This window comes from Euwallacea similis, chromosome 14 (genome assembly GCF_039881205.1).
Source record: "Euwallacea similis isolate ESF13 chromosome 14, ESF131.1, whole genome shotgun sequence".
Classification (NCBI taxonomy): Eukaryota; Metazoa; Arthropoda; class Insecta; order Coleoptera; family Curculionidae; genus Euwallacea; species Euwallacea similis.
Window position 1 is genome coordinate 1,929,091 of NC_089622.1, and position 17,797 is coordinate 1,946,887.

General features: G+C 34.3%; 2 protein-coding genes across 4 annotated transcripts in view; one reads left to right on the forward strand and one right to left on the reverse strand.

Annotated features, from left to right (window-relative positions):
- The window catches only part of LOC136413538 (sodium-coupled monocarboxylate transporter 1), a 41,618-nt gene that overhangs the window by 16,881 nt on the left and 6,940 nt on the right, over positions 1–17,797 (forward strand). For 2 of the 3 annotated variants that reach the window (XM_066397152.1, XM_066397150.1), the window contains exons 2-7: positions 7,590–7,851; positions 8,614–8,936; positions 11,336–11,490; positions 13,100–13,240; positions 15,075–15,293; positions 15,997–16,270. In XM_066397152.1, coding sequence (XP_066253249.1) covers positions 7,644–7,851; positions 8,614–8,936; positions 11,336–11,490; positions 13,100–13,240; positions 15,075–15,293; positions 15,997–16,270 — 1,320 coding nt within the window. In that variant the 5' untranslated portion in view covers positions 7,590–7,643. Of the gene's footprint in view, positions 1–3,686; positions 3,720–7,589; positions 7,852–8,613; positions 8,937–11,335; positions 11,491–13,099; positions 13,241–15,074; positions 15,294–15,996; positions 16,271–17,797 lie in introns of those variants that run through there. The other variant, XM_066397151.1, reaches the window with a different exon arrangement.
- Oamb (Octopamine receptor in mushroom bodies) overlaps positions 12,924–17,797 on the reverse strand; it is an 81,205-nt gene continuing 76,331 nt past the window's right edge. The window contains exon 9 of the transcript XR_010752488.1: positions 12,924–12,934. The gene's annotated coding sequence lies outside the window, so the exon portion shown is untranslated. The remainder of the gene's footprint in view (positions 12,935–17,797) is intronic.

A 17,797-nucleotide genomic window follows, 5' to 3' on the forward strand; every position in this document is an offset into this window, starting at 1 on the left:
TCAGACTATTCGAACGTGATTGCAAAACTGGCTCTAAGACAAAAATCATAAAACATGCACTCCCTTGGGATGTCTTTTCTACCATCCTCCACATCCAGAAAATTGTCTCGAAAAGGGGTTTATGGTGCTGTACGTACATATATCAAATAATATCAAGAATTGGAAAATAACTCAGATCTCCGTTTATCCAGAGAATGAGCACGAATCATTTTCGGTATAAGCAGTAATAATATATCTATATCTCGGAAATTTACTAATTCATAAGTTTTAGTGTTATGCTATTCGAATTAGTAAAACTGACAGAGCCATCTAGGGATGAAGTACGAACGAAGTTACTACTACCGTCGATACCGAAAGGCCCAGTGTCGGGGAATCCCATTTGGGACTAAGGTACGCCTCGGTAATGGAGAAGAAAAAGCGGAAACAGAAAATAGCCAGAGGAGGTATAGGAAGATAGAGAGGTCAAGTAGTAGTTAATTAGATAGTTTGCCTTTTTTTATTTTGATAATACAAGAACATTTCTTAACCATGGAGGATGTTCCGAATGTTTTCCAACATACACATTTGTCCTTTGCATGGGAAAAGATTTAAATCATCAATTTATTTATCGCTACGAAAACCCATAAAAATTTAATCTTAACCGTTAATCGGAACAAAAGTTTTAATTTTCTAGACACATATAATGTACCTACCATGCATATCATAAATAGTTATACTTTTTTGGCAAATTAATGGGTTTATAATGAAAATTTTCTATCGAAACGCGGTAATTATAATTGCTAATTTCGTTTTTTCTTCGTGATGTTACCGTGATAGTAAAATTTCTCACACGTTATTTTACTACCATGATGTCATACGACAAATCCGTTACTTAGCCCTTAGACTCAGTCAGAAATGACTAGAACAGCTGTGACGTCATTTTAGTAAGTATTGCAAAAAAGACTATTCGATGACGTAACCACTTTTTCCATCCATTCAAACTTGCTCGAAGTAGCTGACGCAAAATCGGTCATTGTTGTGTAAATCCTGATTTCCTGCCTGGCTCTAGCTCAACGTGATTCCCATTGTTGTTACAACAAGTCTATTACTGCATCATTCAATCCATTTACTTATCAGACTCGGTTTGTTTAGACTAAATTAATAACCAATTGTCACCAAAGTGTAACAGTAGTCGTCAAACACAATAACATGGCTTTCCACTTGGAAAACCATCTGTTTACGCTTCCTTATCACTCACATTCAAAGACCGACACTAATTTGCTTCTCCTTTTATTTGAGGAATTACTTTTCAACTTCTCTACCTCCAAGGCGAATAGACCACAATGTTGCAGTCATCAAACCACCATGGTTTATTGAGCTTAGAATGTAATATCACCTGGACCTCACTGGACGATAAAATTACGAATTGGCCGTTGTTTTTAGAGTTTCAAAGCGCAGATAAAACGTTAGTGATGCCAGGGACAAATTAATGTAATTTGGCTTTAGCCGAACGGCCCTTGAAACAATGTATTACGATGATTTTTGTTGAAAATCTGCCAATATTTGTTCTAAAACGACAAGCAAACTAGGAAAAATTCCAAATCCCACCCATGAGGAATTGTTTATATAAAACTTATTTCGGAAGAATTGTTATTTTTCATTTATAAATATTTAAGTAGCAACATACCATACTATAGCTTGAGTAAACTGCTGAGTTTCACGGCTCGTGAAGTGCCGCAAATCTCAACATACACAGGTAACATTTTTTTAGTTCGATTTGGTCATGAGACCGCTTTTGGTAATTAGCCAAAAAAGTTATTTAAAACGACATGACGCGGAATTATTTTCAACTCCTCATGTGGCAGTTTCGTGAACAATTTCGGTTTCTCAACGACCTTTAATCTCAGAACACTGTGCTCCACGATTTTGTACCCACACGTGCTTGCTATGTTATTTTGAGACAAATTTAGTCAAATTTCACGTGTTTTCGCTTCTAGTGATAAAACAAACACTTGAAAACTGACTAGAATAACTTATCAACTGCATATTACTTTCGACTGTTTGATAAAGTATTAGAAGAGGTTTTCCAGACAATAACATTGGATTATGACTTTCCTGTTATACACGACTTGTGAAACTGTGTACTTTAAAAAAAGTGACTATACGTGTTGGTTTCTCCGTATGAATTGCTAAAAAAAATTATTTTGAATCTGTAGGAAAGACTGTTATTTTACTAAATTTCCCTTTTTGTGCTTTATCAAGTCTCCAAATGCCACCCCAGAACGGCATTGTTTCCTGAGCATTCATCTTTAAAGATCCAATACCTGATTGACTATACATGTTTATTTTCAACAAAAAAACTCATTTTCATTAAAAAAAACTGCGATGTTCAATTTTAAAAAATTAAATAAGTGCCAGTTTCCGATTTAATTGGAAGTGAATATTAGTTTGAAAATATTTTTACAATGTTAGATTTTTCACAGAACAAAAATACAAACTTGAAAAATACATTAAATTTGCAATTTTCCACATGCGGATTGTGTCAGCTTCCAAAGGCGAACCCTGTACTCCCCCAAATTCATAAAAGACCTATATAGTTAGTTAAAAGGAGTTTTAAGAATGCTTATAACATAATGGCCTGTTATGCCACTGTTTTTTAATCAATCAAGGTCAAATTTTAACCTCTTTACAAGAAATATATGAGGAATAATTCTTCTTGAAATTCATTAACTTCGAAAATCTATTTGAATTGTTATTTGGGCAGTAACAATTTCTCAAAATTTCGCATCTTCTAAAGTTGTTTAATTGCGCAGTATCAAATCACCAAATGTTTCTTGCCTCATCTAGATGCAAATTTAACTGTTTATACCCGATAACTAATTGATTATATTCTCCAAATTTTATTGACTTAGGTGGTGTATTTTATGGCTACATTTTTTTCAACTTTTTTTCTCTGATGTAGCGCAAATAGCACAAAATTAATATTTTTTTAATTCTTTTTCGTTCAGTCTTGTTCGTACTCCGCAAATGTCTTGCTCCTTTTACCTCTGTAATCTCTTCTTCAAGTCACAATGTATCACCATTCAAATTAGATTTGCTGCAATTTGTCCCATTACTTTACAAGTATTTCCAGGGAATTTCTAATCGATATTAAATCTTCCACTGATACATAAAAGTTTATTAGTCGGCAACGGTTTTAAGAACTCTGTTGTTATTGTTGTCAAAATCTGTGGCCAGTTCTAGAACTTGAATTATCGTTTTAAGAACGAATTGACGTGAGTAATTTTTACACTATTAATATAAAATAATGCAAAGTACCCCTTAAACCGTTTTTTTAGAGTCGAAGAATCGATGCTGATATAACTCTACCAAGAGATCTTCTTCGTTTTCAAAAATATTATTTTCCACGTTAAGTTGCCAGTTGATTTATTGTCCTTTAAGCTAATTCACAAAACGAAACAAAAATTAAACAAAACCATTGAAAAAACTAAAGACGTCAATCTCTGTTTGCCTTTTCGTTTTAAATATTTACCCCATTTTTCCGCACGTTCTGCTCATACCTACAAATCACGAGTGAAAAGCTCAACCTAACAATAATTTAATTGTTTTAAGCCTAATTACGTAAACGGTACTATCAGTACTTAAAATAAACTCGCATGTCCCAAATGTATATATTTTAATATTGAATGGGTTCCCATATAAGTAGGCAGGTACCTACTATCATGAGAAGATACCACCAGGTAAGCGTCTGTAAATTGTTTAAAAATTATTCTATGAGGAACACTTTTGTGAATTTTTTAAAAATTATTTGGGTCATTGTGTATACTAGTAACTTGAACCAATTTCAGTTTTTTATTGTTTTTTTCTGAATTCAATTGCACTGCAAATTTCAAGTTAAAGGAGATTTTTAAAATTCACTCATTTGGCTAACGCAATAACGTCAAGTCTGTATATGACTTAATAACCACTCACAATCGGACATTAAACTATCATAAAGGTAAGTATTTAATAACGAAGTAATTTGCAGTAGGTGGTTTTATTTATAACCATTAGTGCAAAAAAATCTACCTAAATTGCATGCTATTTTTGACGCAGATTATGGTAATATTAAATAAACACCGTATTGGCATATTATTATCGTATAAGTGCTAGTAGTGGAATGTTAATACCTACCGGAAAGTTTCTTGTGTTAATATATCTTGTGCTATGTGTGTATTATTCCATAAACTTCGAAATATCATAGAATGTAATTCATAAATCATGCAAAGATTTGCCCATTATTGAGATCAAAAAATTTGCATTTAGAATCACGAGTTCAGTAATTTCTTGCATACCTAAATTTTCTCATGGTTTAATTTTTCCATAATAATAATTGATATAAATTATTTGTGGATGGTTACTATGAAGATAATTCATACGTAATTAAAAGTTTCAATTTATGCACGTAAATAATACGTGTGCGGGAAGCCCCTGGTAAACTCTCTACAGCTACGTAATGGTCGTGAAATTACTATTCACGTACGAAGGTACAGCTTGGGTCTAAAAAATGAAACACATTACTATAGTGGCAAAACTGCTGTCTCTGAATTATCTAGAACTATCACATGGCTCAGAATAGTTTAAATAAACGAGTCATGCTGATATGACTACCAGGAGCTCGATTCCATAGGAACCTGTGAGAATAAGAATGAAAATTTTTGTGTAGTGAATAATTTTTTTTTACCAATCAACCTCAGCAAAACGACAATTCGAAACCTTGTATAGGTCTAGAACTAACATTGGGATACCTCACTTTATGGAGAATATATGTACGTATTTATATTGAGTGAGCTGCAATAGATCTCAGGTCGCAGCAGAGCACTGTTCACCCAATTCAACACAATACAAGAGAAGATTAATGTAACAGTTGCGGGAAAAATCTGAGAACATTGAAGTAGCGTATAACTAAACACTACAGCTGGAATGACACATAAAGTCGTAATAGGCTTTACATTTCTTTGATAATAATTGTATTGTCTGAAGACTTATCGAGATTAAATATATTTATAGATTTCGTACTTCCGTCCTTATCAGTTTTTATGATCCTCTTATTAAGTATTTCCTTATTTAAATATTTTTCAATTCTAGAAAAATAGCATAAACAAGTTTTCTATGTTCCTTAATAAAGGCCATTGACATATTTAAGAAAATTTCAAACTTAGTGCATGTTCATTCTGACACTACAATTACGTATTTTCATTGATGGTACCATATTTTTTCTCTGCGGGTGACATGACATTTTAGGTACTTTTTCATTTTTAGGAAAAAAAAACAATAATATTTTTGGCATTCTGAGGACATTGTCTAATGAAATAAATGTGGGTCTTGTTCATTTTTTCATTTTTTCAACACTTACCTGTTTTACGGGACCGTGGAGCGAAAAGGGGTGCTGGATGGGGTAGCTAAAACGGGATTTTGATGTATTTTTAGGGTAGTTCAGGTTAGTTCGGGTTAGTTTTGATGTATTTTTAGATGTTTTCCAAACGGTGGCACTACTCGTATTAAATATTTTTCTTGCGCAGGGGATACGCTAATGAGATAAGATAAGGAAAGGTAAAGTAAGTGTAATGGAAGAACAGCAATAAATAAAGGTTTCACACAAAAATATTTAATACAAGTGATGTCACCCTTTGGAAAACTTCTAAAAATACATCAAAACTAACCTGAACTAACCTGAACTACCCTAAAAATATATCAAAACCCCGTTTTAGCTGCCCCATCCAGCACCCCTTTTCGCTCCACGGTCCCGCAAAACAGGTAAGTGTTGAAAAAATGAAAAGATGAACAAGACCCACATTTATTTCGTTAGAAAATGTCCTCAGAATGCCAAAAATATTATTGTTTTTTTTTCATAAAAATGAAAAAGTACCTAAAGTGTCATGGATCTTCTGTGCAATTTAATTTTTTAATGCAATACCGCTGTTTTGCTCTTTTCCCCTCGTTTAGTTTTCGTAGTGTTTGTGTTTTCCATTTATATTTTTCACCATTTTCATTTCTGGACATGTTTAAATTTTTCTCTGCCGCAAGTGTCTTAAAAACCACGGTATGTAATGTGCTTTCAAATGCACGATAGTTCTAGAAATATTCCTCCTAATAAAATAAAAATATTTCATAAATATCAGATATGCTAAATCAATACAGAGATTAGATAGATAACATTTTTTATTTAAATGTCATACCCTGCATAATTTGCCCCATAATTGGCTATGCCATAACTAGGATTTTGAGGAAAAATAATAGTCTCAAAGGTAAAGAGAAAGGTTATTGCGATACCCGGGACTGTGTTGTATTAAACACAACACGCTGTACATTTTTTCATTTGTTTTGGAAGAGAAGGAAATCCAATACGTTCCGCAAAATTCTTTCTTTCGCAATCCGCGTAAAAGTATCAACTTTCTGGCGTGTTTTGGCGTAAAAGTCATTGTTCCAGGTAGGTCCAGGTTTTGCCCATATATGCGGCCAGGAATGTCTGTTACTCCGCAACCAGGGCACATAACAGTCCGTGAAAATATTTTCGTGTGGGGCTGGCCGGTCTCGCATCGATGTTTAAAATTTACACATTCGACTGAATTGCAGAAAAAACAATATGTGGATCTCATAAGGAAATCATATTCTTGCCTCGGCTGCGCCTCGCCTATCAATTTACATCGCCGGTGGATTATTTGTAACTTTACCTATTAGTTCCATAATATGCTATTTGTACAAATTTTAGATTTGGATAACATTTTCAGGTCCTAGGAAAATCAGTCATGATTTTAAATTAATTAAAATTTTACGGTGTATCTCAGTTACTACTTAAACTTAAAAAATCATTCTTATGGGTAATTGCGGCTAAACCGTAATGTACGGAAGTAAAGGGAGTACGCCACTGGATTTTGCCACAAAAGCTCCATGATCATGGACGCATTTCTGTAGTATTTGACTACTATTGAACACTCTTAATCTTCTTTTTTAAAAAAAGGCCCAACAAAGTAAAACCACTAGACACTGGGCGGAGGGATCAATTTGTCACAAAAACAAAGTGGTTTCGTTCGTTCTTGGGGACCTACATAAAATGAAATATTAGGCACACATTCTCAGTTTCTTTTTATTGGTTACAACACCAGCTTGTAAAAAAATATGTATAATTTATAAAAGTATGACACGAAAGAAGGTTTTTTGTCCGACAATCAAACCATGAGTTTCGTGACCATAGATAATTAGTTGTATAGGATTTAATGTAATGTATGTATATGACCGGTAATGTTCCAATTCAATCTAAAACTGGTTTTTCTTAAAAATTTGAAGTGTGAAATATTTTCGAAAACTTATTTGGAGAAATTTTAACGATGTGAAAAGTCTTTTGAGCATTTAAAATACCTAAAATTTTAAGAAGTTATTTTGTGAACTTTTGTAGTGATTTCTTGCATCTTTTTTAGAAAAATTTATATATCGTGACATATCTTAATATCAATTAATATGATTCCTTAAGAATTTCAAGCGATTTGAATTATTGGGAATTAGATCAACTTGATTTAATCAGATGTCCAACAAAATTAAGACTTCTTTACAGAGACAATTGTTCTTTACAGATTTGAAGCAGATTGCTACAGAAACTCTATCGAACCGAGCACAAACTCATCAAGATGTCTAAGGATAATAATTCGATGATATGGGATTACCTAGTATTCGTGATCTTCGTGATCGCAAGTTCTTTTGTCGCCATATATTCTCGATTCTTCGGACCCAAAGAGAAGACCAAGGCGGACTATGTGTTCGCAGCAGGGAAAGTCTCCATGTTCGCCATGATGCTGAGTATAGCTAGAGGAACGTTAGGAGTCCGATCCTTCCTAGGTAAGTTGAAGTTCTGTTGAAAAAAGGTTATTCAAGAGGTTAGGCAAACAATTAGCCGGCAATTTTTACATGGTTCTAACGATGGAAGATTTTTTGATGAAAAAAAAGGGCAACTCAATGGTAGGAAATTTCGCGTAATAAATTCGCAGAACAAACGCTCTATAAACAGTGTATAAAACACAATTTTGAAAAAAAAACGTTAGTTACTATGGTTTTTCTTTGTGTTGTAGAGGAATTCGTGGCAATCCGGCTAAAATAACGACGTAGATACGTATATTCCTACTCTTCTTGCGTGTAAATAAGAATTTATTTTCCTGGAGGGACTAGGCATAGAAATAGTCGTTTTAATACTAAAATGCTTGCTAAAGCGTCTGATCTCATTTATTGCCTCTAAAAGCTTAGGCTCAAATTATATACATGCAGTTAGTTACAATTTGCTTTCAAGACCTCTTCTACTTTATTGCAGTTTAAGTGTCTTCATTTGCACTCGCGAGAAGGAAATAAAGCCAGTAGAGCCACCTATGTGCGAACTTATATATTTTAAACACAACTTCTTTCCCGGTATTGGAAATACTATATGTTTGTTTAGGATTTTGCAGGAAAATCTGCGATTCAAAAGACATAATAGTTTTAAGATGAACGCAACTTTATTGATTTAAATGCAACACCCTGTATTTTTTTACATTTTTCTCAGGCCGAGATATTGTATAATATATTAAAACTGACTCCATAACCCGAATTAACCACATTTCTTAATTTCAGGGTATCCATCTGAACTCTTTTATAGAGGCAGCGCAATGTGGGAAACCCTATACGGCATGGTCCTGGCCTATCCCATAGTGTGTTTCGTGTTCGTTCCTGTTTACTTTAGTTTAGGAATCACTTCAGTGTATCAATATTTGGATATGAGATTCAAATCGCGGCTAGTCCGATGTTTAGCCTCTGGAACTTACGTTATTCGTCAAATGCTCAATCAAGGCGTCACAGTGTTCACCCCCTGTGTAGCGTTGAACACTGTGATTGGCATCCCGTATTGGGCCTCCATATTTGGAATATCCATCATCAGCATCATATTTAACCTTCTGGTAAGCCTGAAATTTTATATATTTGCGTACAAAATGTCCTTTATGTGGTTATAAACGCAAAACCGGTCTGCCAAATGTATTTCGCGGTTGAAATGCGGATAAAGAATTTCAATAACGGAACAATAGTGACATACGAGTTTGGTGCGAAGATATGCGATGACAGTGAGATGCAGGCTTTTTTGCTGGATTGCTCCAGTCCTAATATGATCCCAAAGGTATTTGGAAAGAAATGAATAAAATATCTGTACAGTTTCTAGGCTGAAATTCAATTATCGTAAATAGGAAATCGCAGTCTTGCTTACTTGGAATTTGAATTTAAGGAAATGATTGAGGTTTAACAACTCACTCTTTAAATCGAGTATTTGTGGAGGACACATTTCGTGATGTAGGACAGTATCCCTTTTATACCCATTTATTCAGCGAGGGAATGCCAAGTTCCACTTGATGTTGATAAAAGGTTATTTTCAGTATACAAGGTGATTCCAAAGTTGGAGTTATCTCTTCACCAGCGAATAGAGCTTTAAAAAATAAGATTTTTTTTCTTTTAGCGCTTTTTCGAAATATCAACGCCAACAGAGATACAGAATGTTAAAATTTTATTTAAAAAATTAAAATTTATTAATAATTGCCAAACCGTTGGAGATAATTAAACAAAATGAGTAATAAATAATAAAATAATTAATAATAAACAAAAACAAAATTTTCCAGCTGCCTTTGATCAAAGTTTCGATAATGTTTTAAATTTTATATATAATATATATATATATATATAAAAAAATATATATATAATGATTAAAATTTTAAATTAAAACAGCATTTAAATGTAGGCGCGCATTAAAACGGTTTTGATTTTTTTACTCGAAAACGATGCGTCATATGAAAAAATAATAAAAGAGCTTTTCTATTTAAAATTGTACATGGAATTCAATAATGATTTTTATTTTTAGAAAAATCGGTGGCATACCATTTTTTTTTCAAAAGTATTAAACATCCTTTTTATACGCGCGTCACTGGTAAATCTAAAAATAATTCCATTTATTGAAGAATTTTCTTACCACGTAGCTATTGACACTCATAAAATTTTGTATAATTATCTCAAGTGGTTTGACAATTGTTAATACATTTTTATTTTTTAAATCCAACTTTGACATACTGTATCTCCGTTGATGTTGATACTTCGAAAACGCGCTAAAGGAAAAAGATCTTATTTTTTGAAGCCCTATTCGCCGGTGAAAGGATAACCCCAACTTTAAAATCATCTTGTATAGTTTACATGCAGTGTGTCTTAGCATAACTGACACTTAAACGATGCCAGTTTCTTGGGGATTGCAAATTGCGGGCATACATTGAATAGTTTACTATATAAGGCATCTCTAAATGATCCGTGCAAAAGTCTACCACTAAAGCTCTAAAATGAATTCCCAAGATTCCAAAACTCCCATTGAGTTATTTAGAGTCGGCACAACATTCAAATTGGTAGAAATAAGCAAGAAACAGCAACAGAAACAAAGTACAACTGCGGAACTTAAGATCGATACATGTGGTTTAATGTATATAATTGTTCAATCTCATGTATATGTAAGGAATAACAGCGCAAGGATCGCTACTCCCAAAAGAATTTCATAATGTGAACTTAATTTACCAACTTAAATTCAAAGAGGCACTCATGCACTGCTCGCACTTCTAGTCTTTTTCAATTTTATTCAAATTTAGTCGCAAATTTTTGTTAAATTGTAAATTTCAACTTAACAATAAAGATCCCAACAATTATCAATCATTTTCATTACACTTATTACATTATCCCAGAAAATTAATTCTTTAGGAACTATCCCAAAAAAATTCCAGAAGGCCAGAAGTATCCACTTTTTGTAATTTCTCAAGTTTTACCCCACTTTAAGTCAAGCGGGATTTCCAAGACTATTTTAGCCCTTAAATGGGTTATCGAGGTTGATTGATGATCTGAAAAATAGATTAAAGAGTAAATACATATTCTCGAATATCCCTGAGAAATTTTAGATGGCCTGAAATATTCGCCTTTCTTCTTACTTCTCAAGCGTTAATTTCACTTTTCCTCAACTTAAGTTTCAAAGAACGTTTGGTCTTTATCTAACATTCCGCAGATACAGGGCGAAGCTTAAATCTTTTCAAAATTATGTCATTTTCTTGTGATGTTTCATCGTACAGCAAAATTCATATTGCGAATAGCAACTGTAACTGTTACTCAAATCCTTAGATGCGGAGCAACGTGTATTGTTCGCCCTTGGCAATTTCCGTTTCTCTCCCGAGTATACTCAAGACTGAGATGCACCACATCATTTAATAACCCAAAAGCAAAGTCTGGACAACAATGTAGTCCAAACAGGCCAGAAATATTTACGATTAACTTTATGTCGTTTCAGGGAGGACTAAAAGCCGCCATTCTTGCCGACGTTATGCAGGGATTAACCATGATCGCGATCTGTGTAGCCATCATCGTCCAGGGGTGTGTCGAAGCTGGGGGCTTCGGGAACGTCTTTAATATTACACAAAGGGATGGAAGGCTCAATTTCTTCAAGTAAGTTCAATTTCTTATTAAGCAAACAACTGACCGAATTAATAATAATTGCATACATGAAAAACAGGTAAAAAATCCTCTTAAAAAGACATTTTTTCCATTCCAGTGAGGGTCAGTAGGTCAGTACTTGCACTATGCACAATTAACAGTGTTGTAAGATAACATTTCATAAACCCAATATTTCGTTCCACGTGTGCTCACTGTATCATACAAATTCAAATAATGCTCCCCAATATCTCCATGTTTTTAAACCGCATCCCCAATTTTGAACTGTCAGTAAAATGCCCAAACACTCATTAAATTAAAATGCAATTCGGATACTCGATTTAGAGAAAAAAGTGAACCCATTAATTTGCGTCTGGATTGATTCGACTATAGATAAGATCTGTCATTAAAAAGTTAAATGGTGTCCATAGAAAGGGGAGCCCGGTGCAATTGCGTAGCCTTCGAAGCGCATCTATTAAAAACCGACGTATCATTATCGGAATCTAAAAGCTCGGTAATGGCTTGTCAGTCTAAGTGTATGACGGGCTTCGATTATTATTTATTACCATCCAGTGCTTTTAATGAGGCTTCAAGTACAAGGATTTTATATATTGTTTGGACCGCATCCAAGGTCGATGTTTCTAACGACGCCATATTAATTATTAATGTCCCCTCGTACCCGAACCTCCCCTACTATTCTATGGCGCGCAGCTCTGGCCGGACTTGGGTCACATAATATTTGTTGATCCACATCACTGACATTATTCGTTGATTAATGGGATTTTGCAAAAAAAGATTGCTGTTTATATTTAGGCACTAAAGTTTGTTTCCCGGCTTGCCAGAATAGACGTTTTGAAATAGGTACGTTTTGATGGATGTTCCCAATGAATATGGATTGGCCGATGGGCAAGATACGAGCGGACTGTTTACAGCCGCTTAGTTTATCGATTCTCATGTTGTTTTGCAAATCGAAACATTATGATGAATGGAATAGAAAATATGACCTTTCTGGTTCTGCGCAAAATTAGCTAGATGAACTTATTAAAAATATCTTACAAATATTCGAATTTTAGCAGAAAAACTTGAATTCTAATTTTAAATTTCAAAACTTTTCTCTAAGAGCCTGTTCTTCAATATGCTGCTAAACTGCATAGGAAGTGACACACAGTCAAGGATTAATAATCAGTCAAAACGTCTTTACCAATATCTGAGGTGGCTCAAATAGTTATTTCAGCTTATTTTAATCTCCCATTGGACTTTGATATTTCAATTCTATTTGGCACCTTTCGGCTGCGATTAAATAAACCTTCCCGAAAATTGATTCTAACCATTTTCCTTGAAATATTGAGTGTAAATTCCCCACGTTAAGTGCATTCGCGAATCTTAAAAACATTATAGTAAAACCATTTGTTTAGTAATGAAATGCAGCAGTGAAATTCCAGAAATTGCGAATTTGCATCTCGTCTAAGCGGAGCCATCTCCGAAGATATCGCCCAAAATAGAATGCAAAATATTTGCGCAAATTCCTGTTATAGTGGGAATAGGGCCTTATTTATTGCCTTTAGCCCATAAGTTATTGTAAAGACATGGAACAATGTTGAAATTTATTTGTACTTTTATGTAGCTGGAATCTCGATCCGACTGCCCGCGTCACCACCACCTCCGCCGTGCTCGGACAGCTCTTCATGTCTGTGTCCATTTTCGGCTGTCAGCAGAACTTCGTCCAGAGATACTGTAGCATGGACTCGCAAAAAAAAGTCACAAAGTAAGTCAGAATTTAAGGGCAGCAAAGGCCCTTATTTCCTTGTAAGCAAAGTTTTTTTAATTTCGCTCAGACATTATAATTTCGCTGCTCGTTTACATAATTTCGAGTAAAATTGTGTATTTAACATACCTAATTTAACCCCTTTTCGGTTTTCAGTTGGGTTTATGCAAAACGAGGAACAGAAATAATCCAATAACTTTTCTTTGAAAAAAGGGATGTTGTTTCGTGTACTTTTTTTTATTAAAATGCCACGTCAACTGGGATTACCTTTTAAAATTATGTATTCGTTTGTAATTTGGGTGTAGTATTTAATATTGAAGGGTAAGAGGGTATCTTTTTTTACCTTTTTTTTAGTACACAATGTGAAATGTACCTACCTCAATCTTTTGGGATTCACCGTATCAAATATAAATTCCCTCAAACGAGATTACGATTTCTCATTTATAGGTTTATTTTTTAATTCAATTATAGGTACTCGACTCTGATTTTATTGATAACAAAAATTGATATATCGATGACTACAGTTTGGAACGTGTCGTCGAGCCGATATTGCTTCCTCCTAAAATTGTATGCGCCTGGCCCTAAATGCCTTGGCTCACCGATATAATCTAATTTCAGACAGATTACACGTGATATATAGGTACACACTTCACATAGGTCTGCCCGAAAATAAACTCAATGCTCCTAATTTCATAGATTTCTCTCTAACATGAACAAAACTCTGTTTCATCACAAAATTGAAATATGTATATACAAAACTTTACCTGAACTAAACGGAACAAAAGAATCTGATTTCACACAACTTCGCCCGGTTTCATACAGTTATGAGTAACCTAAGTGAAGGAAAAAAATTAATCCTTCAGAAAATGAAATTACACTGATTTCTTTCATTCGCACGTTTTAGGAAATTAGGTGAACACGATTTCACACAAATCTTACCAGAACGAATGAGAACGGAAGACGCTGATTTCATCCAAAGATCTGATTCGTAGACATGGATTTCACATCTTCAGTGAAATAAATTAAATTCTACAGGTTTCATAAACTTATCTGTAACCTAATCAGGAAGAGAAAATTAATTCCGCTCACAATTCAAAGAGACGATTTAGCGAAGTGAATCAATACGATTTCATAGCAATTTCAGCTGAACGTAGCAGAATGAAAGAATTTTATTTCAAACAAGCTACATGTGATTTATTGGAAAAGTTAACTGGTTTTATTTATACACGTTTCATTGGAACGAAATGAAACAAAAGAATTTCAGTTCAGACAAATTTCATATAATTTATTAGGATAATTTCGTATAGATCTCCCAAGAAAAAAACTAAAGCTTCCGATTTCACATAGTTATTGTAACTTAAAAATGGTGGTTGACATTGCAAATTAGCTGGAGTACCAAAAATTCATTCCGTACCAACGTGCAAATAAACGAAATACTAATCTCTCATATGAGATCAAAATATTCCCTGAAATGTTGTGAATTGAAACCCACATTTTTCATCCAAACCTTCATGAGCCAATGATTTTAGGCGCGTGATATTTCAAATACCTCGGATCTTACCTCCTTCCATTCGTGCGGTTAAAAAAGCGTACCAATTTAGGTTACCAACACATACAACTGGGCAGCCAGCTCGAATTACCTATGTTATGGTACCTTGATTGTCATTACAAGGAATTAACGAAGTTTTGGAGGTCGCCTGTGGCTTTGTCCTTTCTTCTTCATTGTCCGTCTCAACAAAGCTCACGAAGAATCGGTTGACTTGCAACATACCAAAGGATCAATATTACATATTTCTTCAATTAATTTGATTTTCACTAAATGATTAACTTTCAGGACGTTGATGTGGAACATCCCAGTCATAACCGTGCTCTTCAGCTTATCTTGGGTGGTCGGCATGGTGGTCTATGCGGTATACGCCTCTTGCGATCCCCTGACATCCGGATACATAAAAAAATACGACGAAATCCTTCCGTTCTTCGTCGAGGACCGATTCAGCTACTTGCCGGGGATTCTCGGCTTATTTATGGCCAGTCTTTTCAACGGGGCTCTCAGGTAAGTTGTATGTATGAGCCACATATCATACAAATTTGATTATGATTTATATGAGGGGGCGCGGCAAGGAAATCCGTTTTCTTAAACAATTGTGAAATTGATTTCCTTAAAAGCTTTTGCTATCCTAAAAGTGAGTTGGTAGGGCGAAAGCAATCGCAAAGCGGGGAACGAGTCTGTTCCGAAGCTGACGATAAAAAATGCTCTTTAAGGACAATAGGCCCTAAATCACTAATAGATCCCTCTGCAGCAGTATGCTTTCTTTGGAATAAAATATCGACTCGATGCATGAATATGTGCGATATAACTGAAGAGGATTGTCGCTTTAGTGATTAAATATCGATATTCCTTAACCTTTCAGCCTCGATATAGTGAATGTTTCTTATTGCAAAACATTTCTCAAAACCATATTTCCCGAACACACCATATAACCTAGCGAATAGTAGAGAACTTTCGCTCAACTTATCTCTTTTGTTGCGTATCAAACTGAAGTTGAAGGATTATAAATTACCCCTGGAAAATAATGGAAGTGTGGCTTTTATAGCATAAGAGCCAGGCTACATTTTCTCTAACGTCATTTCGCCAAGATTAATTTATAATTTAATTTTGAACATTGTAAACTGGTCTGGCACATACATACATGTACGTCCTTTTCATCTAATAATATGTCATCAAAATTAATTAAGAACTTTCTTCTTATTTTTAGCTTAAATGTCTCCATCTTGAACTCGTTAGCAACAGTGGCATTTGAAGACTTTGTTCGTCCCTTGCCATTCTTGAAAGGATTGACGGACTCCAAGCAGCTGCTGTGTATCAAACTCATCAGTGTGATTTTTGGTTTCGTCATTATGGGAATTTCGTTTTTGATTGGATTGTTGGATGGAGTCATTGAGTCATCAATGTTGGTGACTTCAGCCACCTCAGGACCACTGCTGGGTGTCTTCATTATGGCCATATTGATTCCTGTGGCAAACTGGAAGGTAAATATCACTTCTGTCACCCCATTGACCTAATTCACCAGAGTTTCACTCCGTCATTTCAGCCCAGTGTCACCGCAGTATATTGCGAGACAGTCGTATTTTTTATTTTTATTTTTGCTTGTAAAAAACAAAAGAAAAGAGAGAAAATACAAATATTGACGAGAAATGCGAAATCCAGAAGAAAATAGAAGAAAAGACTTACAATCGGCCTCAAACTTGTAGAACATGTATATTTACAGCGAAAGCAGTCAGAATGCTCTCTCGCCAAGAATGAACCTGGCCCTAGATTAAACTCTTAAGGTGGGATTCAAGGTGGGGTTATTTTGAAATCAAATTACATAGAAATTAAACCATTTTCATACTATTGTTATTGAGAATTCTTTAAAAAATTCTATTCCGAGTGTTTACACAGAAGGAGGTAGAATGAATATGCAGTAAGTAATAAAATTACAAAATTAACTATGCAAACAAATCTGCATTGTAATTATTCAACTAACTACAATTAATTATTACAGATAGATATAGAATGAAATTGAGCATAAATAGCCACAAAATGAAGCAAATAATTGATAAAAATAAACAAAAATTTATATTTTATTTAGAAATATGAATCAATCAACATACGGCGTGTCCGATAATAACGTACACATATTTTGGGAGACTATTCCTTAGGTCGAAATTTAAAAAAAAGTTCTGATGAGGATAAGTTCGAAAATTATTTTTGAGGCAGCTGGAGCCCTTTAAAGATGGCGTTCCTTAAGTGATATTTACAACGTATCTCCGACAGTATTTAACCTACATAGATAAAATTTTGTACCTGGGGGTTATTGTTTGCTATAAATTCACTGGTATTAGAAAATTTCTATCGTCGCAGAATCTAACGAGGAGACCCGACTAAGCATATACAATTTATAGTTGTTTTGAAGATATTGTACAACATAAGCATTCAATTTTACACCTTCGGCGTAACATAACTTGCAACATTCGCATTCAATTTTGCTATTTAGCGAGACTTAACTTGGAACACTCGCATTTAATTATACTATTTAGCGAGACTTAATTTGCAACACTCGCATTTAATTTTATTGTTTAGCGAGACTTAACTTGCAACACTCATATCTAATCTTATTGTTGAGCGTGACTTAACTTGCAACACTAACATTTAATTTTAATGTTGAGCGAGACTTAACTTGCAACATTCGCATTTAATTTTATTGTTGAGCGTAACTTAACTTGCAACGCTCGCATTTAATTTTACTGTTGATCGCGACTTAACTTACACCACGCGTATTAAATTTTACTCAATACTCATTTGGCTGTTACTGTTAGTCTTAATTTAAAAATAACAACTGAGGTGGTCTCAGCAACTTCTGAAGTATTTCTCAAAAAGATTCAATTTGCCGTTAATAAACACTGACTGCGTTTCGGGATGATAGGGTTGACGCACACTCTCGCATCTATTTTTTGAGCCTGGAAGTCGGTACTCGACACTTCATGAAGTTCTGTTTGTAAACTACAATAGTTAAT